The sequence below is a fragment of the Adiantum capillus-veneris genome, chromosome 21 (assembly GCF_014529385.1).
Source record: "Adiantum capillus-veneris isolate H3 chromosome 21, ASM1452938v2, whole genome shotgun sequence".
Taxonomy (NCBI): Eukaryota; Viridiplantae; Streptophyta; class Polypodiopsida; order Polypodiales; family Pteridaceae; genus Adiantum; species Adiantum capillus-veneris.
Window position 1 is genome coordinate 53,127,318 of NC_140951.1, and position 25,813 is coordinate 53,153,130.

Below are 25,813 nucleotides of genomic sequence, written 5' to 3' on the forward strand. Positions count from 1 at the left end.
TTACTTTCTTAATAAGCTGCTTATGATATAGAGAGACCTAAGTAAATCGAATGAGCTCTATAGTTTTTTTAACTGATACTTTGCAGACACTTTATTTATTTAAAAATTAAATCCAGGCAATATACAAAAGCTCTTTTCAATTACTACCAACCACTTCTCAAAGAAGAAAACTCCGGTCTTAGGCAAGATTTGTTTAAAGTTCATTCACTTTTAAGGGCCAACCAACTTGGTCAGCCCTTGAATGTGAATTAGGCTTTTTATGTCTGAAACTAACCTAGGGCAACCTTTTTCGACAACCAAATTTTATGCCAAACAAAAATGGGCTACTTCATGGGATTTAGTACATGTCTAGATTTTGACAGTAGGGTCCAATTACCTACCAAAAGAGTGTAGCTCAGTTGGTTGAGCCTTCATGATGTAACCCCAAGGTTGAGGATTTGAGGCTCGCGGGCTGCATTCAATGGGTGTCACCTACCTTTCTCAACTTCTCCATTGAGGGAGTCGTTCCCGCGGATTCAAATAACTAGGATATGCAAAAACTTGACATTACCAAAAGTGTGCGTCAACTTGTCCTCATATTGTTATTTGAATATTGTCAATTTTCTGTGAACATACCCCTTATTCAAAAGAACCAACAAGTGTTACACAAAAGGGATTAAGGAACTTTAAGTAAACCAATATACAATCTTTGAACAAACCAAATATTCATGCACTGCCTTCAACATCAATTATCAAATTACTTCTTGCATAATTCTTCCTGCTGTGGTGGTTCTGTACTAGGAAGCGAGATATTCTGCAAGCCATTGTGCCGAGTGAGCATAAGGAAACCAACTTATATTCCAGAATTAAAGGCAAAGTATTAAGTTAAGGCAATAATCTCGATGAAAGAATGCTCCGATTTCTGAGCCAATTAGGAGCCAACCCGCCGATGCCATGTCCAGTCATTTAAACGAATGTGTAGTTGACATCCTCAGCTGAAGCTGCCTGTACATTGAAGTGCTGATTAGGATTGTAATTAGGGTGGAGTGGAAACTCAGTTGACGAGGATGAGTGTTGAAGCCCCAGGGTCAGAGAAACTCCATGCCTTGGTGTCATCATTCTATTGTACGACATCGTGCTATTGCCGCTGTTGTATGACAAATGTTCAGAATTCTCAACGTCATGATTATGGCGGGCACCACTATTATCCTTGGCCTGCACCATATCACCCTTGCCAAAGTGGCCATCACTCCCTGTATAGTCCATGTGGTCTAGCTGCCCATTCTGCACTGCCACACTTCCTTCAGCTGCATCTTGGAACTCGTTTTCTTTGCTTTCCTCTGCATACATCTGCTCCACCATAGGTTTCCATAACCTCACCCTTGCATTGATGAACCAGTTTGCAACCTGTAGTCAAAGTAAATAATTCTGACCTTGAGTGCAATATTGCTTTAAAAAACTTCAACCTTGTTCCCATGCCTGTTGCGATATTACATGCTTAGGTAACATTCTTTGAACCTTTTGTACTCTCTCTGAATTCCCATTAATTAGATACAGAGAGATTACAACTACAATGCTCAAAGCCATCACCACACCAAGAGCTTTGAATCTTTAATGCTCTGCATGCGAGTTAGATACAGAAAGATTGAAGCATGAGATGACCAAAGCAAGAATGCTTAAAACCATCACCACACCAAGAGAGCTTCACGAACTGAGAACTTTGAAGAAAAATTCATGCGATGACACTCAAAATCAGAAGAATTTTCATACTAAGATCATCAGCAAGGTGAAAAATTGACCTGGCTTCTTGTTAAACCAGTGAGTCTTGCGAGCATGAGCTTCTCCGAGTCCTTCGGATACCTAAAGATCAATGAAACATCAAGCAGGTCAGAAATGTCTTGGATTCTGAGCTCAACTTTATAGAGGGCAAAACCGACTGCAAAAGGTCAAGGTCAATATTGAAGATATTTAGGATCATCTTACGGGTGAAGAAAATGTTCAAAGAGCCAAGCACGAAGCACTGCGACAGAACGTTCCGGGAGCCCGCGCTGCGGACGCCATGACTGGGTTTGGTGCAACATGCCAACCTGCTGCAGGGTTCGATGATGCCGAAGGCGCTGGTCCAGAATCCGGAGACGCGGAGTTTCACCTTTGTTGAGCACTGGTACGCTAGAAATGTCATCTCCTAATGACCTGCAAGCAACCTTAATGTGCTCTCCTATGGCATCTCTTAAAGCCCTAAATTGCCTTGAGATCAGCTTCCTTGCAAGGGCCGTATAGGGTACCGCTGCACTCATTCCGGTCGCTGATTCAAACGATGTTATTATTAGCTGCATCTGATCCTGATATCGCTGATACCTTCGATCAAGCTGCTTGTTGTCAGTCATATCACTGCCATCAATCAGATAATGCCAGCAACTGTTGTACACACACATATTGCCATCATGCCAATCATTTACTTACCTACCATCATTTATTGATTTGTGATTGTAATGCCACCAACTGTTATATACAAACATGCCATCATTCCAGTCATTTAAATACCCACCTTTTAATCAGCTAGCTCCCTCCATGCAAAAACTTCATATAAGTTACTAATAGTACATTTTGTGCAGAGCAATATTAGATGCAGATATGGATGATGCTGTAAGTCAAAACCAATTGGTTCAAGTGTCCATCGTCCAGATATGAACAGGCATGTGCAAATAATTATAATGTACTCAAACGCTAATCAAACGAGCAGTTGTGTGTCTGTGTATGAGCGACCAAGTTCTCTGTGAGGGAGGCGATGAAGCATGTCTAATTGCTTTTCTACATATTATCCAGGGGCCAGACATTCCCCTCCAGGTGGCCTCACCCCCACCTTCCGCCAATTATTCGACTGTCTCCCTCTCTCGCTCCTGCTTGGAAACACCTCTGCTGAAGCGACTGCAGTAAATGAATTAATTTGTGATGAGCACGCTGAAGAAGATGGCCAAGGTGCATGGCCGCAGCCCAACGTACCCTCTGAGCCTCGCACACAATAAGAAGGCCAAGGTGCGAAGCTGCAGCCCAAGACATGAGAAACACTCACCCGCTGAGCCTGAGAAAGAAGATAAGGAAGAAGAAGGGCCAAGGTGAACAGCCTGAAGCGGCACCCTCTGAGCCTATGCTGTAAGGAGTCGGATGAAGCAACCGGAAGCCTGATCTGAGTTCGACAATTCTAAAGACAAGCCATCAAGCGATGATGAAGGCCAAGATGCGAAGAAGAAGACTGCACCGTCTGAGCCTGGATTTCTGCAACACGCAGATGAACTAACAGGAGACCAATCAGCAGATAACAATGAACTGCTAGCACCATTTTCAGGGCAAATTTTCACCTCGGTGAATGGTCCCGCTTCAACAAACGAAGGCCAAAGCGCAAAGAAGCAAGATGCCGCACCCTCTGAACCACACAATATAGATGGAGCCAACCAATGTATGATGCAAAACGCCACAACCTGTGAGCTTGAGCATAAAAACCTCTTGCACCCTGACGTGGAAGAGGCATATGAGGACAACAGAGACGAAGATGAACACGACACCATGCTTTTTCACAATACCATAAAGGTCCTCTCTTCCCTACAAACACTTCAAGCAACGAACTCCATTTTCTTGCTTGACATTCATGAACTATGATCGATTACCTATGCTCGACGATGATGTTGATGCCACCAACAAAGAAGAAGATGAATCTGAACCTGAAGTTGAAGCCTTTGATCCAGGGGGCTGGTTATGATTGGAGTTTTCTTTTTGAGGCTGCCATGATGCAACCTTGTCAACACAAGCCTTCACGAAAGTGCCGGGCATCCCTCGAGCTTGAAATCCAAGTCCGACCAATCTATGCAGCGATCTTCTGTTTCTTTCCCTTGAGGGAGAGAAAAGGTGATGAGCAATGTCAAGAAATGAGGATCTATGGTGCAAGCCTTCAAGCTCTACGTGCGACGGTCGAAGCTGATCGAAGAATGACAACAAACATGTTGCAACATTGGATCATCCTCAATGCTATGCTGGACATAGGATGATAGCACTCTTGCTACTCATAGCATCAAGGATCTCATGGAACCTCGATAGCCTCTACATCCTTGTTGTATCTCTCCTAATTATGCATTGGACGGTCGTCTTCATACAACCACAAAAAAGGAAATTCACCTGTATTCTCTACCCACACTTGAGACACGTGCAGATCTTCTCTCTCAAACCGCAATTGGTCTCGAGGGGGGATGCAGTAAGTCAAAACCAATCACTTAAAATTGTCCGTCGCCCAGATACATACGGGCATGTGCAAATAATTATAATGTACTCAAAACGCTAATCAAACAAGCAGTTGTGTCTCTCTGAGTATGCGCCTCTGTGTAAAGCAACCGAGTTCTTTGTGAGGGAGGCGATGAAGCATGTCTAATTGCTTTTCTACAGATGGCACACCACAATTTGTGATCATGCCTCGCTTCATTCATTCATCCTCTTGCAATCTTTGATTCTTTTCCCACCGAAAAAGATGTCCACATGTAAGTCTGCGAAACCATTGTACCAATACTCATGTATATTGAGTGTGTTTTAGAACTGTAGATTGCACATTGAGAACATATTCATGAGCTCGATGCCCCTTAGCTCAAGTCTAGCCCTTGCAGAACATGACAATTGCGAACTCTCAGATCAACCTGCTCTATCAACTACCCAATTCAGCCCCCAGCTCATATTTAGGGTTTAGGGTTTACCAAGGCACATGCACCACATTGAAGCTTTCTCTTGCGACATTCAGGGCACTCCAAGCATGCGATCAATCCTTCCGAGCATCAGATGAAGTACATACAGACGCGTAGATTAGGACAACATACCTATCCCAGCCATGATACAGACTTAATGGGTCGTCATCATAATTAGCATCTCCTGTATGGATAAAGTAAACTGATCTCACTTCATCAATACCTGAGGGCGGTTAGTAGGATCGCCATTTTCAAATCGATGACCGGTCTAAAACATGGTGGTCTGCTTCAAAATGGCGGACCGGACGTATGACGCAGTTGCTACACTGCTATTCAAAAGAAAGGCAGGGGTATTACAAATGCTCATTTAGTAATGGCGAAGCTAAAGCCATATGTGGGCAGTGGGCAGCCACAGCAGCCGACCAAAGTTCAAACTGGCCTTAGTTTTGGTGTTGTGCTCGCCATCAGAGCATCCCCTCCAAAATCACCTTAGTTTTGAGACAGTTAAAATAGAGCACCCAAATCCGGGGTTTGTATTTATTTCCCCACGAAAGCAAAAGATCCCGTTATTTAACGCTTCAGAATTGAGAGGAAAGGAGATGCTATTTTATTATAATAGCAAGTTTCTATTATTATTCTAATAGAAACTTTAACTTTGGGGGCACGAGGAGGGAGCAAAAGCCAAGCAGACGGGCAAGAGGCAGAAGGTTGGGGACAGACGAACGGCAGAAGGTTGCTCGCTACCCAAAGACCTGTGTATGTGTGTGTGTTTTCATGCGCGCACATAAGCGTGAGAACTGAGGATGCACTGCGCAGGAGGTTGGACACGGGAGTGGGCTTGGGTGCGGCCAAGCATGCGCGCAACGGCGCCGACATCCAGGTCGAGGGCAGGTCGTGGGAGAGCGTAGCAGGCTGTCATCGACAGCATTCACTTGCAACCTTCTGTGCGCAGAGGCAATTAAAGAATGGCACGTCAGTGGCATTATTTAATGAACCTATCTAACTATATAACTAAACTCATCGTCTGAGTAAAAATTTAAAATATTTGACCGCGTGATTAGACCATACAGACGATGAGTTTAGTTATATAGTTATATAGCCAACCACAACACCCCGTCCAAAATCACCTTAATTTTGAGGCAGTTAATGCCATTCTTGAAATGACCTTAGTTTTAGCGCCGAGCTGGTTGCCAGCAAGCAAATGGTTTCTTCGTTGTGTATGCATAGAGGCACCCAATTGATGGATGGCAACAACACGTGATTGGCAAAGGAGGTGTGTAGTAGCTAGCAGGCGGGGGGGAGTTATAAAGTGGCTCACCAACGACGATCTCGAAAAGAGATTGAAGTAATCAACAAAGCTGTCTCAGATACGTGGTGGAAGGAAGTGATGGCGAAGAGATAGGGTACGGATGCTTAGAAACTGCCTTCATAGACGCGACGATCTTTCTTCTTTCCTCCACATTCACACCAAAGTCCTTGGTAGTAACGCTCCTCAACGCCTCCCCCTTTGGGGGAATCCCCAATGGCCGTGCATGAGTGAATGGGATGTCTCTACGAGGATAGAGTAACCCTACTGTCTCCATGGTGTCCGCAGGGATCTCAACTACAGCCCGCGTTGTTCAAGTATCGCCCATTACTGCATGGCTTTCATTGCATGTCAACTCCCTTCCTAGGGCTCCAGCTGCAATCACTCAATTGATTCAGGATGGAGAAGCGCTTCATCATGGATTTCAAGAAACACAGGGATTCAATCCCTACTATGTGAGCAATTTCCAACCTTTGCATCACCTTCACCACCCACTAGGTATGACCCATTCCCCTGTGCACGCAATGTCTTGTGCAGAAGTTATCAAAGGGCCTCATGACAGATTTTCCAATCCCCTCTTCATGCCTCATTTGTTTCAACCAAGTGACTAAATGCTTTTGAAGAAGAAACACAGAAAGTGCACAATGAGGATATAAGGAATCAATCCCACAGACCCTAGTTTGTCCCCCCATCTCCAATAGAGGGTAATCATGTTTTGTCTAACTCTTCTAATCACACTAATGATGCCTTTCAATCTTGCCCTACACCTAATAATGATAAACCCAATGAACCTGAAAATTTTGATACAGTGAACATTAGAAGGCATAATTTAGAAGCTTGGCACTCCCAACTCGTAGATAGGCTAGGGTTGAATAGAAAATGGCAACTGAATTGGAATGCTAGATAATGAGTATACAGATTCAAAAGTCTTTGGGGCTTTTCTATTCATATTAAGCACAATTATCTGGCTTGGCTCATCATCCATCAGGGAATTTGGACTCGGTTAAAAGCTCTGCAAGCTACAATAGGAGATGGTAAATACAAAATATGTCAGGCTGATGAAAACCTGGAACATCTTTTCTTGGTTTGCTTTTTCAATGGCTTGAAGCTACAAGTTTTACATAACTATTGTAGAGGAACTCACCCCCAGCATTTCATTGTCAGGGAAATTTTGTTAGGAGAATGCTATAGACCGGATATTCCACTGTGGAATCTGTGGAGAATCGAGATTCTCCTACCTTTGGACCTACTAGAATCAAAGAAATGAGTCCATTTTTAGTCACAATTTTGTAGATAACTCATTGTTATTTCTAATAGAGATCAAGAAAACATCTCTCTCTTGTATCAACCATATCAGAGATATTTACCCTCTGTGCTTAAATGTAATTCAGAAGTCCCATAGTTGGCAGAACTGGAAGGATAAGATGTTAATGTATTATTCCAGGAAAAGACTCTTAATGGTTCATGCCTACTTGAATTTGTAATCTTTTTCTCCTTTTTGGGATGCCTTTTTCCCCCTCCAATGAGGCACTGTTGTAATCTCCTTTTTCTTAAATTAATTTTTTGTCCTTCCAAAAAAAAATTGTGTCATATGTTTAGTCCACCATTTTGTAGCAGACCTCTATGTTTTAGACCGGTCTAGCTGGGAGTGCCAAGCTTCTAAATCATGCTTTCTAATGGTCACTATATCAGAGTTTCTAGGATCATTGGGATCATCATTATTAGGTACATGACAGGGTTCGTGAATAGACTAAAATGCATCATCAATGTGATTAGGAGAGTTAGACAAAATAAGATTACCCTCCATTGGAGATGGGGGGCAAACTGGGGTCACTTTGGGATTAATTTCTTAAATCCTCATTGTACAGTTTCTGTGTTTCTTCTTCAAAAGCATTCCAATCATTTGATTGAAAAAAATGAGGCATGAATTTTATACCTGGAGTACATTGATGGACTCGACGGAACAGGGGATTGGAAAATCTGTTTTGAGGCCCTTTAATAACTTTTGTGTAGGGCATTTTGGGCATCAAAAAATGGGTCATACCTTGTGGGCAGTGAAGGTGATGCAGAGGTTGAAAGTCGCTCACTAATAGGGGTCAAATCCCTCTGATGCTTGAAATCTGGGATGAAGCGCTTCTCCATTCTGAATATATTGCTTGTGATGATAGCTGGAGCATTAGGAAGGGAGTGTGCAGGTAATGAAATATGCACAGTAATGGGCGATACTTGAACAACATGGACTGGAGTACTTAAGATCCCCTGCGGACACCATGGAGACAATAGGGTTATTCTATCCTTGTAGAGACATCCCATTCACTAAAGCTTCATGCAGGGCCATTGGGGAATTCCCAAAGCAGGATGCATTGAGGAGCATCAATATTGAGGACTTTGGTGTGAATGTGGAGGAAAGGGGAAAGAGCGTCGCATCTATGATGGCAATTTTTGAGCATCTGCACCCTATCTCTCCGCCACACCTCCTTCCACCACGTATGACGCAATTGCTACATTGCTATTCAAAAGAAAGGCAGGGGTATAAAAATGTTGATTTAGGAATGGTGAAGTTAACGCCGTATGTGGGCTCTAGGCAGCCACAACATCCGTCCAAAGTTCAAACTAACATTAGTTCTGGTGTTGAGCTTGCCATCACAGCATCTCCTCCAAAAATGACCTTAGTTTTGAGACAGGCAATGCCATATTTGGCCAACCACAACACCCCGTCCAAAATGACCTTAGTTTTGAGGTAGCTAATGCCATTTTGGGCCAACCACAACACCCCTTCCAAAATGACCTTAGTTTTGGCATTGAGATGGCTACTACAAGCAAGGAAATGGCTTCTTTGTTGTGTATGTATAAGGATACCCATTTGATGGATGGCAACAACCCATGATTGGCAAAGGAGGTGTGAAGTAGCTATCAAACAAGGGGAGTTATAAAGTGGCTCGCCAACAACGATCTCGAAAAGAGATTGAAGTAATCAACAAAGCTGTCTCGGATACACTAGAACATGGAAAAATAAGGCTTTCTCAAAGTCCTTAGGCTTCTAACCCTTACTTGATAAAAGAAACATATTAAATAAAGAGTATAGATCTAATGTGGAATTCAAAGAACTCAATAAAGTTTCAGGTCATGGTATCTGTTACAGAGGGTAGATGACCAAAAGAGAATGAAGTCATCAATAAAGTTTTCATAGATATGCTTAAACATGGAGCTTCTAGAAGTCCTTGGGCTTCTTACCCTTACTTGGATAAAAAAGACCAATATAAATTTTATATGGAATTCAAAGAGCTCAATCAAATCAAAGTTCATAATGTGTATCTGCTACCGAGGCTAGATGACCTTATTGATATTGGGATCTATATTCTTACATCTCTTGATATGGCATGAAGATACTCACAAATCCCACTTGTTGAACAAGATTGACCAAAAATAGCTTTCAAAACTCAAAACGGGTTGTACAAGTTTGTGGTGATATTGCCATTCGAGTGTGACATAGAGAAGTGTTCATAGCTCTACAATCCCAAAACCCCAACACATATGAATTGAAATGACTGAAACACAAAACTTGTTTCAAGGTACGAGTTTCACAGCTCTGAAATACTAAAACCCTAAAACCTCAAACATTTCGATCAGCAAAATGGGTGAAATAAATGTACATGAAACTTGTTGAGACAATTGAAACTTTGATGTTTCAAGCTTTACAACAAGAGCTTCGTAGTCAATTAGTTTTGTGTAATATTTAGCGATATAATGATACAAAAAATATAGACTTTTCACAGATCCCACAAACAAAGGAGTAGATTAGGGTTTTTCCTATGTAAGAAAATTGATATTTGCTTTTTCTTTCTCAAGCTTTCAACACAAGAGGCAATTGATCTCTCTATCTCTATCTTCCTTTGTCTCTCCAATTCTTTACATGTATATGTGTGTGGGTTTTCATTTGTGAAGCACTAGTTCTTGAAAGAAAGGACTCTGTTTGTTTTCAATGGAGAAACTTTGCACTTTGAAGCGTTTAGGGGGACTGAATATTTTGGACCTTCACCACCACGCTTTAGCGGAGAAGGCCTTGTTATTGTCTACTCTTGCACAATAGTCTCAGCCATGGATAGTTATGATTGCCACACTATGTCATTATGCTCCCACTTTCGCCTTTGGTCACTCTCAGACTTCTCGCTGGGAGATTGTGTTTGGCAAGATGGGCGGCCATATGGTTGCACGGTCATGTCTAGATTCCTCTTTTCTTCGAAAGTCGTTATGGCTCATCTTTCATGGCATGGCAGACAACAACTAGATGGGAATTCACTGCGCTTGGGAGGCATTCACTGAAGTAGGGCATTATCTCTTACTCTTGTTGATCGATCGCCTCACCAGACATACTTCCTTTCTTACCAAGGCATACACACGACGGATGATATGGTTGATCCTTCTGGGAATATACTTCTTCTTTTCTATGTAGCCGCACATTTTGGGTTGGGCGTGCATTATGATAAATCAAATTTGGAGTGTATTTGGGTATATGCTGACTGTTTTCCTCCCCATTCTTCCATTGGCCAATAGATGTCGTATGTCGAATTGGACTTTATGGGGCACTCCTCTTGATGCCATTTCTGTTTGCAACATTTATGCTTCTCGCCTGCATGAATCTTGGCTGACTAATCATTCTAATGCGCTATGGTCTCTGCATAAATCTTATCAATGGTGGAGAAAGGCTCTTACTACAATTCGGAAGTTCCATTTGCCTCTTAAGGAGCGTCTATTTTTTTCGCGTTGTTTGTTATGATTTCTCCCTATTGGAACTCTCCTTAAAGCGTGTTGCAATAGCTCTTCTTGTTGTGCCAGATGTTCATCCTATGATGAGACTGTCAAATATCTTCTTTGGGTTTGTTGCGTAACGAAGCCTTTCGTTGATCGCATATTAGCCTACATGTACCTCCGTTTTTCCTCAAGAGTTTTCCACAAACGATTTTCGGTTTTTGACATTCTCCCAACTTCTCTTCAACAATTTGTGATCTTCTTCACGTGGGTTAGATTTTGGTCACTATGGTCTTTGTGGCGCCAATGCGATTTTTGCATGCTCCATCAGCATGAGGCGGATCCCTTCCCTTCCTATTAATCTCATTGCAAATGTCTTTGCATGGGCTAAATTGTATCTTTCTTGGTTTTCTTAGTACAATCTTCCCACATAATTGAGATTTGCAACCAAAAAAAAGACTAAAGACTAGTGGCTAAAAGAATCTTAAACAAAACAAACATCAAGGCACAGAATACAATGATTCAAGTAAGAGAATAGACCACTAAGTACCTTCGATCATTCTTTATAAACAAGTTTTTTTAATGAAAGAAAGAAAAAATTACTTAATCTTGCTTTGAAAAAAAGGCTAAGGGAAAATACAAGAGAAGCTTACTTACAAGAGAAGTACCAAACTGTAAAAATAATCACAAGAAGAAGGATATGAGAGCTAAAGGCTTAAATGTTATATTTTAATCTTAATATGATCACAGAAACAAAAGCTAAATAAGAAATTTCAAACATCATAATGTAAGATAAGTACTAAAATGAGAATCTATAATGTACTGACCTAAAAGAGAAAAATCATAATCTAGTTTTTATAATGTTGACACTAGTTATGTAAACAAATAGCCACTTTTGTGGCTTTAAGAGGCTTTTGTAAAAAACAATTCAATAGATGTTTAGATGGACTACAAGCCATGCTTAACATTAGCGACGCTCATATTGCGACGCTCAAACATGAAAATGCATGGCGTCGCTATGAGCGTCGCTATGTTAAAAGTAACATAGCGACGCTTATAGCGACATATATAACGACGCCGACGGGGCTAAAAAAATAACCGAGAGCGTCCGAAAACTCAGATCTGAGTTTTTAACGTGCGCTCAAAGCAAGCAAGGTAACGCTCTCTCTCTCTCTCTCTCTCTTTCTCTCTCTCTCTCTCTCTCTCTCTTCTCCACACACACACACACACACACACGAGGAGAGGAAGGAGAGCCAGGTATACTCCTTCCCTCTCCTCACTCTCATGTTCCCTTCCTCTCCTTCTCTCTCTCTCTCTCTCTCTCTCTCACACACACACACACACACACACACACACACACACACACACGAGGAGAGGAAGGAGAGCCAGGTATGCTCCTTCCCTCTCCTCAGTCTCATGGTCCCTTTCCCTCTTTCTCTCTCCCTCTCTTTCACTCACTCACACACACACACATTGTGTTTTTGAGAGAGAGAGAGAGAGAGAGAGAGCACAAGCATAAACAAAAAACGCACACACACATGCATACACAAAGAAAGCACACACACATTGAGAGAGGAAAAGAGAGAGAGCATGCATAAACCAAAAATGCGCACACACACATGCATAATCAAAGAAAGCACACACACATTGAGAGAGGAAAAGAGAGAGAGAGCATGCATAAACCAAAAAAGTGCACACACACATGCATAATCAAAGAATGCACACACATTGAGAGAGGAAAAGAGAGAAAGAGAGAGATATATATAAAACAAAGAGAGAGAGAGAGAGGGAGAGAGAAAAGAAGAAGAAGAAGAGAGTTTTAACATCGTAGGAAAGTATCCCAAGAGACCTTAAAGATCTAGTCAACAGGAGTTGAACTCAAGACATGTTATTCATAAGGAAAATGACATAACCAATCTATCACACTTCGGTGATAGAACAGTTATACCATTTTTCTCCTTTTTTTATTGGCGTGCACACACACCCAAGAAGAAGAGAGTTTAATTTAACGTCGTAGGAAACTAATTAAAGAGACCTAAAAATCTAGCCGACGAGGAGTTGAAACCAAGACTTGTTATTCAAGAAGGAAAATGGCATAACCAATCTACCACACTTGAGTGATGGAAAGGTTATACCATTTTTCTCTTTTTATTGGCACACACACCCACACACACACACACACACACAAGAAGAAGAGAGTTTTAACGCCGTAGGAAACTATTCCAAAAGACATTAAAGATTAATTAGGGTTTTAGTAGACTTATGTTAAATTAGATTTAAGTTTATTTAAATTAAATTAGATTAGATTTAGGTTTATTTTTAGTTAGATTTACGTTTGATTAGATTTAGGTTTATTTACGTTAGATTTAGATTTACGTTATATTAGATTAGATTTAGGTTTATTAATTTAGGTTTATATATGTTATATTAAATTAGATTTAGGTTATTTAATTAAGGTTAGAATAAATGGCGAAGAAATCGTTTAAGATAAGGTTAGAAGAAATGGTGAGAAAATTTCTTGCGCTCACAGCCTCGACAGTCCATGCGGACCAGCAATTCCACGTGCATGTTCGACTGCTGCTACCATACAATAAGCCGTCATGTTCAGCTAATGGAAGAGTAAATTGAGCATACACATAAATTAGTGATGCAAGATGACGATTCCAAGGGTCACACACACACACACACACCACATCCCGTCAAATCTAGAATAAGAATTAAGTGCCTTGAGCAGACATCAGCTACATTGCAAGAATGATGTACCTGCATGCTACAAACAAAGATCTACTATGAAAAGATGTTAAGATGCTGTGAAATGCTACAGCTAGAGAAGAGGCAAAGGGGTTTTGTCCACTACATGCAGTATCATGTAGACGTGGGTGTGTAGATTTCTTGTACCCACAAATATAGACATTGACCAATAAAGACGAGATTATAACCCGGTGGTTCTGATCTCCGTGCACCTTTAGACTGAGGTGTGCGGGGATTGGACATGACTAGAGAATGTGAGGTAGTTTACAGTGTGAGCAGAGAGAGAGAGAGAGAGAGAGAGAGAGAGAGAGAGAGAGAGAGAGAGAGAGAGAGAGAGAGAGAGAGAGAGAGAGAGAGAGAGATAGATTGAATTATCCTCCGTGAGAGAGAGAGAGAGAGAGAGAGAGAGAGAGATAGATTGAATTATCGTCCACGGAGGTCAGATATGACCCATGGGACCAAAAACAAACAGTACAACGGTGACATTTGTAGCAAATCGCACTGAATACATATATCAGTTAAGGACTGAGGGTCCATTGGAAAGATGGAAAGATGAAAAAGACAAAAACCTAAGAGGGATCAGCTCTGGGGAGAGCCTATTTGGGGCTTCGAAACTCTTGGATGATGGCTTTACCACCTCGGTAGACTGCCCATTTGCCTTGTTTGCGGGCTTCATGTACCTTCTTGAGCTCTTCACTTTTGCGTTTGAGTTGTAGCGGGGTGAGTTCTTCTGCGATCCAAAACTTGGTGTCTTTGAGAAGACGTAATTGTTGGAGAAGCTTGAGCCGACCTTCTCTACTTTCAAATTCAAGGATGGCATGTCCACTTGGTATAGGCATGTCAGGGCCTCTCCAAGTGATACGGCCTATTGCGGTGTGGTCGACCTTGATCGGCTTGAGGGTTTCATTGAGGAAGTTGATGCGTTCCGAGAAGTCGTACTTGGTCGTTTCCCATGCTTGAGGTAGCCCACCAATGCGGATCTTGAGGATATTTTCTGTTTGGAGTCGTTGTTCTCGAAGCTCTACTGTCACACATGTCTTCACCTGTGCAAGGGTTGTCGAGTGTGTTTCGATGGCCTTGGCTTCGACTTCTTTCACTTTGTTGGTGGCGAGATCGACCATGGAATCAAATCGTGCCTCAAGCTTGCTAAGGCGAGCTTTGAGGTCGCGATTTTCTTCCATGACCCGATCGAGATCTGCTTGAAGGCGTTCGATTCGGTCAGATTTACTTGGCGCTGCTAAAACGGCAGCAAAGCTTGGTCGTGTCTTCGCAAAGCTCTTCGGAGTGGTGGCTTTGGTCGTCATGCTTCCGATGCTAATCTTCTTCTTGTTGAGAGCACACACAAAACTGAGATTCTGTGTGAATCTCTGCTTAGTTAGGGTTTGTATGCCTCGGTAGAGAACTGTGGGCTTGGTTGGAAAAGCAAGGGTCGAGGCTTGTGCAAGAAGCTTGTGCAAGAACTAACCCTTGATTAATTGAAACAAACCTAATAGGAAATCGAAAACTCAAGCTTAACTGAATCGAGTAGTCAAGCACGAGCCAGTCGAGTAGTCGAGCTTGAATCGAGTAGTCGAGCAGTCGAGCCAGTGGCGAGCAAAATCGAATGCACTATCGCTGTCGAAGAGATTCGAAGAGATGCTCACTGTCGCCAGAGAATAGATGCTCACCATCGGGCAGGTCCGAACCAAGCACTGTTGTCTGCAGGTCGCGTGAGGGGAGCTCTGACGTAGTCGGCTGACTGTGTTAAGTGGTCAAGCTTATGTGGGAACCGTCTGAGAATCGACACAAAGGATTAGATTGTGCAGAGTATCAAAGGTCGGCTTGTGTTGCTTGAGACCGAGAGCGGCTCTTGTGTTGCAAGGCGAGGACGACCACGACCTGTGTTTCTCGAGGTCGGCAGGGCGATGGAGAGCAGCTGCAGGAGACGAGATGTGTGAGCTGGGGAGGGGAGGGCGAGGCTTCTTGCTAACGCCCCTCCACAGAGCTGCCCTCACCCAAGGGGGGAGAGAGAGAGAGAGAGAGATAAAAGACGAAGAATGCCAATAGAAGATTAAATTTGTTGTCCAGGTTATAAGATTTTTGCCCTCATTATGAGTAGTGACGAGGATGTGCGGCCGTCCAACTGAAACACCTATCTCTCAACGAGGATCTTATGTCCTTGTAACCATTGCAAGTATGCTGTGCGACGGACAAGACACGTTTCTTTGCAGCACGTTCGCGAATTTCGCGAGTTCGATCCATCTATTATAGATCGAGTTGTTGCCAATTATAACTCGTCGGACTCTGACGCTGGCCAACAGGCAGCAATCTTGCAACCCAATAGACGTGTTCGCAGGCGCTTTGGTCAAGCAGCATATGTGAGGCCACAAGATGTAGCCTCTGACAGCTCGGGGGATGATCATGCAGACCACATTCCCAACGAGGCAATGTTTGAGCCCGAAATGGATGAAATGATCGAGACGATCATGGATTCAAAAAGGCTTGTCTATGATGATATGAAAAGTGAAGCCGATACGCTATTGTATAATGGAGCACGTGTGTCTAGATTGAAAGTGCTCCTGGTTCTTCTCAACATGCAGACAAAGTTTGGATGGAGTGACTAGCGTCACAGCTCTTTTCAGGTGATCTATTATAATTAGTTTACTTTAATAAAACTCTAAATGTATAATGATCTCATAGATTTTTACACAATTCTATCGTATTTTTATGTTGTGTAGATTGCTCAAAGAGCACATACTACCAGTTGATAATGTGATGCCAGATTCTCGAGAGGAAGCAAAAAAGATTTTGCGAAACTTGGGGATGGATTATAATTTGATCCACGCTTGTCCTAATGACTGCATTCTTTTCAGAGGGGGATATATAGACATAGAGAAGTGTCCGAAATGTGATTCCGAAAGATATCGAGTAGATCTCCATGGAACAAAAATTCCGCAAAAGGTTTTGCGACATTTTCCTCTGCTTCCTCGCATCAAGCATTTCTTCGAATGTAAGTCCATGGCCGCCCTAGCATCATGGCATGAGGAGAATAAATCTTCGGATGGTGTGCTACGGATTCCTACAGATTGTGCAGCCTGGAAACATATAGATGGAACATGGACGGATTTTGCCAGGGAAGCTCGAAATTTGCTCTTAGGCCTGGCTATGGATGGCGTAAATCCATTTGGTCAAAGATCAACATCTTACAGTGTATGGCCCGTTGTCATCGTCAACTACAACATTCCCCCGTGGCTGACTACGAAGAAGGGGCACCTATGGTTAAGCTTGATTGTGCCGGGGCGATATAAAGTGAAGAATATGAATGTGTATCTTCGTCCACTATTGGAAGAGCTACAACAATTGTGGATTGGCATAGAGGTGGTGGATATGATCCGACAGACACGTCGACGGAATTCTTTGATCAGAGGCATTCTAATGTGGACCATGCATGACTATCCCGAACTAACATAATGCTCAGGTGATCTATTTACACTCCTCACTCAGACACTGTAAATCTTGCTTTTTCTCAAGTTGATCTATTATCATGTGTATACATGCAGGGCTTCAAACAAGCGGATACAGAGCATGTGTCACATGTGGACCTAAACTGAATGCACGTAGGGCGCCCTCACTGAAGAAGCAAATCTACGAAGGTCATCAAGCGTATCTTCCAAAGAATCATGTGTTACGCGACGGCTTTTTGGGAAGAGAGCCACCGAGGATGTCTGCACAAGCATGGTTAGAGCAGAAGGAGATGAGTGATGACGGATTGCCCCGAGGGATGAAGAGACTATCTCTATGGTACGAGTTACCATACTGGCCCCGACTCATGATCAATCACTTGCTCGATCCAATGCACATATTCAAGAATGTGGGTAATCTACTATGGGACCATCTGACTGGCAAGAAAGATACTTTGGGAGCCAGAGTTGACCTTAGAAATGTGGATCGTATGGAGTAATATTGGCTGCAAACAGCGTCCGATGGTTCGATAAAACTCCCTAAAGCACCATGGATTTTCACAAGAGCCCAAGAACGCAAAGTAAAAGAGACCATTCGATCTTTGCAGACCCCCACTGGCGTAATGAACTCGCTCCGAACGTGTTTTACTAAAGAAGGAAAGCTTACCGGTTTGAAGTCACACGACTGGCATAAAATGTGTCAGGTATGTTCATAGTGGAGTATATCATAGTGAGAATTGGGTAACAAATTCGTGTGTGGACGTACTTTAATATCATTGCTGCACGTGTTTTGCAGTTTATTTTACCGGTTTCCATTGAGGGATGTCTGTCTCTTGACGTCCGTAACACAATCTACAAACTTATGAAGTTCGTACAATGGATCTCACAAAAGGAGATCAACGTAGACTCCATACCATTCGCCAAACTAAACGTTGCGGAGGTTGTGTGTATGTTTGAGAAACATTTTCCTACTACCATGCTAACCATTCAGGTGCATCTTCTTGTTCACATAGTTGATGAGGTGGAAATAGCCGACACAAACATTCCAGATGGATGTTCTTTTTAAAACATTTCATGAAAACGCTCAAGGGATATGTGCGTCAGAAGGCACGTCTGGAGATTAGCATGGCAGAAGGCGAACCATAGATGATGAGCGCATATCTTGAATTGTCATGTGTAATCTCGGTGTTGAGAAGAAGATGACGGAAGATCTAGAGGCTAAAATCAACCGATTTTGCATGCTTCACAATCCAGTCATGCAGAAGTGGATCTCACAATATGAGGATGCAAAGCAAGAGCGACAAAGGGCAAGAATCGAGTGGAGACGGGGAAGACGACCACCGATGCACTATCCGACGGGTCTAGAGAGCCTACCAACATTCATGAGCTTAAGATGGTTGCACAACCAACTGAAAAGCGCACAACAGTGCGGTGAAAAAGTGACTGAGGAAGAGTGGGAGTACTCTAGGGGTTGCGCGACCAAGGTAAGTTTGCAATGTACGACTAGTAACTTTCTAGATGTTTGAACGGCCACTCATAATCTTTGTTGGTTGTAGTATAAGTCATACACAGCAGCATGGTGTAAAGGTCGACATTTTAGGGTGGAACGGATCGACAAAAAACGTTTTACTCAAGATTGTGGAATCATGGCAAAATTTGAACAGTCTAGTCGACGATGGTCCTCTGATGCAGATCCTGTGGTGGCGGAACTCACTTACTTCGGCACGCTACAAGAGATTTTGAGGATCGATTATAGAGAATTTTTTGTCGACTTGTTTGACGTGCAATGGTTCAAGATAATCATGGAGGGTCGCAACGCTACTGTGCGTAGAGGAGAGTCTGGTTTTCTTCAGGTGGATTCAACTAAGAAATGGACTGACCTAAGAGACACTTTCATACTACCCGAGCATTGTGAACAAGTAAGTATGTAAATAGTTAACATGTGTTTTAGAATTTATGTGCTTGGAAGCTCTCATGTAAGTTATGTGGCTCTGGCAGGTGATATTTTATCCCACAAAGTCTGCATCAAACTGGTGGTACGTCATAGAGGTAGCCCCTCGTAGTGCACGGACGTATGAAGGCTACCATGTGCCAATCACAGCGGCATCAATGGAGGAGATCGGAGAAGATGCCCAGTCAGAAGCCGTGGAGGTGGTGCCAGACGAACATCAAGCTGCTACTCTCTATGGGGTGCATGCAGAGGATCTACAAAATGAAACAGAGGACATCTGTTTAAATGCAGAGTTCTATATAGATATAGGAAGTTATGCTGAGCTATGCGAGGATGAGAGAGAGATCTCTTAAAGCCATAAATATTGTATTTGAACAAGTGTGCTCCGTTTTGTAAATTCAGAGTTATGTACTTGCCTCTTTCATCACTCAAGTTGAATAGAAGAAGAATGCTTTCTGTTGTTGCTAGCCTTTGAACATTCCAAAGCTACAAGCACTGGAATGTTCTTCTACGATTCTCCGGCTCTTTAAATATTTGCGTCATTGCGTCATTGTATTTATATGCGTCATTGTATTTAATGGTCTTTGTGTCCACTCCAGGTACGTATGCTCTAGGTATGTTCTCATTAGCAGAGACGACGAGCACCTCCTCCTCCTCCTCTCTCTCTCTCTCTCTCTCTCTCTCTCTCTCTCTCTCTCTCTCTCTCTCTCTCTCTCTCTCTCTCTCTCTCTCTCTCTATCTATCTACTTGTCCATGTTTTCTACTCCATTCATCCAATATTAAGTTTAAATGTTCGTGTGTTTAATGCAGGTATGGATGATGATAAGTTTCTTTCTTCTTTGTCACCCCAGCAGAGACAGTGGTACGTGGAGTGTCATCGCTCAGGCGCACCATCGCGCGTTCCTACTCTATCCTCATCTCCCTCTGTTTCGGAGTCCTCAGTGCGCTCCGAAGCTTCGGTGTCGACGAGACGATCTTCACACTCGTCTAGGCACCGGCGCTCTAGTGGTGGCGGTGGCGGTGGCGGTTGTTGTGGGGGTGGCGCCACTGATGCTTCGACACCGCCTCGTGTTCGACGAGGCTTTTACCCTCCCCTTCTTTGTCCGTCGGACTCCGTCCCGACACCAGCCACGGCATTGCCATCGACACCAGGTTTTGCACGGCTGAGTGCCGTTCCCCACAGCTACACACCACTAGCTACTCCTCCAGGAGTCACTCCAGTGGACACTCCTCTCTTCGGGGCTCAGACTCCAGTGGAGACACCTGGCATCCGTACCCACCCCCGTTGACATGCCGCTAGAGACCCCTGTCGAGACACCCAGGTTCACGCGTCAGCGGCGAGAGGGCTTGCCTTACTCCATCGACTTCAGCGGCGACATCATCTTGGATGATGACGGCAAGAAGGTGATTTCGCGCATGCGCGATCTTTGCTCTCAGGTGTTTAGACACTACATACTAAACACCTGGAGTAAAGTAGCGAATGAATTAAAAGACAGAGTCATCAGCATGCTTCATGACGAGTTTCCCGTTCCAACACGGGATGAGCGCTTCAATGAAGATGTGATGAAGGTTCGAATGCGCGAATACTGCAAGCATAAGCGTTCCGAAGTGCAAAAAGCAATCAAGCATGGATGGAACAGACCAGATTGGTGGCCAAAGAAGATTGGAAGCATGCGAAGAAAGAAGCGCGCGAGAATCCCGACAAGTGGAAGCAACAAAAGGAGGTAGCCAGAGCGCGAGTAGAGGCAGGGAGCTCGCACCACTTGGGGAGCGGCGGGTGGGCATCATTTGAGGCCGATTTTGTAAGTGTTTTTGCATCTATGTTCGATAGTTTCGGGTTTATGGGATTTGAAATTCTAACATAATGGATTCTTTGTATGTTTTGACAGTGGTCGTTTACAGGACGTGATCCCACTCCGTACGAGCGTGAGTACGCAGGTAGGAAAGGCTTAAACGCCCTTATAGACATCCTGACTTCTCGCGGCGTCATGGTTAGTATTAGGGTTTATTCTTTTCTATTTATTGTATTGTTTTATAAACGTCGCTCGCTATATGTTTATACTTACAAAAAGCTATCTTATTGTTTTTCTGTGCAGAATCCGACGGATACGCCGCTTGGACGCGATGAGACGTTTGACTAGACGACGTCAGTTTAGCCATAGCTAGATAGCATTAGTTTCTTTTTGTCCTAGCTTATGTATCATGAGACCATGTAACTATGTATTTTTGAAAACCATGTATATTTTTTAAATAATGACAATGGTTTGTAACTATTACATTTGCAATGATTAACAATCAAGTGATTTTGCTGCTGTGTACAATTGTCATTTATTTACTTCCATCAATTCACGCTTGTCATTTTTGTATCTTTATTTTGCAAACAATACGTACTATGGATGATGGAGTTAATGATTATATTGTCTTGTGGCTGACTATTTTGGGTCTATATTTACCTTTGTACTTTTTTTCAAAGGTAAATAGACCAATGAAACATTCAATATGGTTGATGGGTGGCAGGGCATTCAATGCCCTGAATGCCCTGCCACCAAATTTTTTTAATCTCGGGCGTCGCTAAATTGTGCACTGCAGCGTCGCTATCTAAATTGTGCACTACAGCTTCGCTATATAGCGACGCTGGTAGAGACTGTGGTAGCGACGGCTATAGCGACGTATCTTATCGACGCTAATAGCGACGCTTTTAGTGATGCTGGGGGTTTAAAAAACCCAATGTATTTCCGTCGCTATAAGCGTCACAAGAGCACACAACCTCTTGTAGTGATGTCTAAACAAAAAACCGTGTCAGAGAAATGCACCCAACACATAGTATGAGTTGATAAAAAATGTTGAGAGAATAAATTAAGGGTTGAAGTTTTTTTTACATGGCCATCTCAAAAGACTAATTTGATAAAATGCATATAGATTTTTTACTAAACTGACTCAATGATAGACCTGTTTGTTTTTTAACAGACTCAAACTTCTTTAAAAAATCCCTCAATAGGTATAAATTGAGCCTATCGCACTTCTATGTTGCTTACATAAAGACTTACAACATTTCCCAAATTAGGTAGTAAGTCACTGCTATACGCAAAAAGGCTAATTTTAAAAAAGTAAAAAAATAATATATTTAGTATTTTTAACTCAATAAATGACTAAGTGTCTTAAGCACATCCTAACAAGATGCTCAACTAGAAGTTTCATGAAGTTTTTATGTCGTATGCAAAAGTTATGCTTAAAATACTATGTGCCACTTTAGTGGCTCCAACCACTTTGCGGCCCATTACAAGGCTAGTGTTAAGAACCTAGCAACATACAACCGTAACTTTACTTGTCCAACCATGAAGACCAAGATCATTATCTTTATCATACATGGCCTTGACAAAAACTACAGGATCTATGTACTTATGTCGTTGGTGTCCAAGAGTCCTGTCTAAAGATTCATGATTATAAAGCTCTCTACAAGACTTCAAAACTTACTTTAATCACAATCGAGAGGCTAATTTATTTAGTAAGGGTTTCTGGAATATAACAATTTGTCTGTTTTATCTCTAAATATATTTTAGAGTTAGGAACCACATCTGAACCTTAAGAATCAAGTGTGTTATCAATGTTTCATATATTGCATAGCATTAAAAGATTTATGAAGCAAGTTTTATAAGCCATGTTTAATAATTATCAATTGTATAAAGAACTATAACAAAGAGCAGAATTTTTTACTATTTCCAAGGTTCATTCATATGTTATGTTCACACAGATAGTACAAGAAAGCAAGGGGGTGATCATCGCCATTGGGAAATATAGATGAACTATGATGAGTGGAGTAGAGATGTGGGCGCCACAAGGACTAACTTGCATGGGTAAAAGTGTGGGCTCATTCATTGTCAAGGAGTGGCTCCCCTATCCAGCCGATGTAACTCTGACCTTGAAGCTGTAATGGCTCGTCACAAGCATGGCAGGAATTTGTAATTTTTTGGCTTTGATAATATAATCTACTCACGATTGTGAGTTTTGCAAAAAAAAAAAAGGGTATCCATACGAAAAACGAGTCACTCGGAAATGCAATAGAGAAATGGAGTCCTTTAAATGAGGAGAGGTGTAAAGGTACCCATTGGCTCTCCAAGGCTGGAGGCATGCTTCAGACCTCTTTTTGGAGGGGAATTTTCATAAAGATACATAACAAAAGTATTAAATGTCTTGGCCAACTTTGGGACTACAGTAGAAGTTGCTGAAAAGGAACGGATTAGTTGGCTCTCTAGTTTAATCTCAGTGGAACACAAAGATTACTAATCATCAAAGCCCTAGAAAGGGTTAACAGGTAGCATTTGCTAAACTATGAATCAAAGTTTGAGTGGAAAGCTTGGCAATGGCCTAAGGATAGACGTTTCCTAAAACCAAAAACTAAGGATGTATATCTCACCCTTATGACTTCAAAGGTTTGGTTATCCCTACTTAACAACAAGCACTAGAAAGAAAGATGACTGGGGTCAGGATGGAAGACGATCGTGAAGAATATCCAGCATCCTCATTGACTGCATATGATGAAGGTCTTGTTATGGAAGGTGCTATGGGGAGTCTTGCGGATTGGGGTGAAGCTTCTCACTTGGGAAATTGGTCCAGATAGATGCTTGCAATGTAAAATAGCCACTGACTTGATCTCCCTCACCTTTTCAAGGAATTCCCGATGATCTGTTGTCTAGCTGCAGGGAAGGTCAAAAAGGGAGTTGAAAAAAAATAATCTTATATAAAAGAAGTATATATTTTTACAATCCATCTTTTAAGTACAATCGAATAAAAATTGCTCAAAGTTTTTGACATCCCATGTAGAACCCTTAAAAACCTTCAAAGAACATTGAAACTTTTTTGAGAAATGCATGGACATTTTTACAATGATAATTTATTGAATATATACCATTTTTAAAAGAAAGATTGCCGATTTGTTTTAGCCTAATGACGCTATCGAATTTGAAAGAAAGTTTTGTGGATTTTTACTACTTTTAAGAAATTAAAATATTTTTTAAATTAAATGGTATACTAAAATGTTCCTTTATGTGATAGGACCTCAATGATATACTATGCTCATGGTTTCATAACAAATGCTAGATCCAATTTCATAGAATGAGGTGCCAAGCCACTTCAGTGGCTCAAACACAAACTTAGTGTTAAATGAAAGCAGTATATTGTACATTATATCTAGTTTGGGTTGGATTCTTTTACACAAGTGAATGTCAAAGTCTTACTTATTCTGTGGTATAAGATGAAAGTACTAAATTTACTATGATGGATGTATGTACCGGTTACAAAACTTGCTTAAGCTTACATAAGATGGTGATTACATCATTTGCATGCATTTCACTTTTAGCCTAGTATTTCTATTTAAAACAAGTTTTATTAGACCTTTTAACCAAATATTTGGAAAGGTATGTAATCTCTCTCTCTCTCTCTCTCTCTCTCTCTCTCTCTCTCTCTCACACACACACACACACACACACACACACACACACACACCATTCAAACTTTCATACTTTAATAAAGGAGAGACCAGTTAGGATTCCTTGTATACTAATTAGATTTATGATGTACAGACACAATTACAAGGTTTCTTTTGACATGTAGTATATGGTCATACGTTTTAAATTCTCTACATTGCTTTTTGCACTATACCGATACTTTTTGTGACCATTACCTTCACTCTGATTTGTTATATTATTTTGTATTGGTGGTCTCTTTTCCATCATCACCCTAGCAATGTAAACCATATCTCGATTATTGATTTTGGTTTGCTTCCACTATTAATTGTAAATAGATTGATCCCATGTTGACCATAATTTACTTTCAAAGGTTTTTCCTCTTGCAAGTTTTTTCAAAGACAGCTTTACTGTACAAGGAGAGCATTATGAGATAATATCTCTTTCTCCTCCTTTATTGAAATTATTGTTGTTTTCATGTTGAATGTGACAATCACATAAGCTCAACAAAGGATAATTGAAATCCTACACTAAATAATTGAAAGAATATGTCTACAATATGTGCAATGAAAATAAACAAAGTATCATCAAAATGATATCATATTGTATTAAAATTGTCCTATCAATTGAGTAGCTTGAACACACAAGATTTTATTTAATAGTTATCATATAATGAACCAAGCTTGCACCTTGATCCTATCTATACTAAGAAGACAAGATAAATGATTTACAAGTCTTATATTTTACACTTTTTTTTTTCAATTGAGCAAGCTTAGTATCATGTTCACCAGCTATAACTGTTTACTTCTTGAATTACTTCCACTCTTTGTATAGAAAGAACTCAAAACGAGGCTTTGATATTATATTTCCAAAGCCATCTTTTAGGGAATATTAGTTCCATTGGACTGATTGGGAAGCAAGTATAGTAAATAATATGACCATATTAGCTACTCTATCCTTTGCAGCCACTAAAATAATCTTGAAAAGCAATTGATTGAGATAGCAATGGGATATATGCTATGATCATCTGGAAGTTAGGATGCACTTGATCTTGTCCTTAAGCAGCTAAAGAGCATTCATAGATTTGACAAATGCTCCATGAATGATATATTTGTACAAATTGTGTAAAATAATTATAAGATCTTGAGAGTAGTTGTGTCTATGTGGTGTAAAGATGCTTACTTGAGAAGGCAAGCCTTTGAAACTTGAAAAGCACAAAACTCAAAGAAAAAAAATAGAACGTCTTTAGGTAAAGAAATACACTCATGTAAAAAAAAGGATCATCAAAGCCAAGCCTAGGTTTTATCAGTGCTACAAGGCCTCTCAATGGTAGCTTTTATCATTTGAATAAGAGGGATTTTTTGTTCTTATAAGAATAATTTATAAATAGTCAAGAAATCCTTCTGATGGATTAAATATAGGCTATTACAAAGAGTTCAAGTTTTTAAGGG

General features: G+C 41.5%; 1 protein-coding gene across 1 annotated transcript in view; it reads right to left on the minus strand.

Annotated features, from left to right (window-relative positions):
* Positions 1-639: 639 nt before the first annotated feature.
* The window catches only part of LOC147430960 (uncharacterized), a 30,411-nt gene continuing 5,237 nt past the window's right edge, over positions 640-25,813 (minus strand). The window contains exons 3-5 of the mRNA XM_086493488.1: positions 1,963-2,348; positions 1,779-1,839; positions 640-1,386 (exon numbers count right to left, since the gene is read on the minus strand). Of these exons, the coding sequence (XP_086349614.1) occupies positions 946-1,386; positions 1,779-1,839; positions 1,963-2,348 (888 nt within the window). The 3' untranslated portion in view covers positions 640-945. The remainder of the gene's footprint in view (positions 1,387-1,778; positions 1,840-1,962; positions 2,349-25,813) is intronic.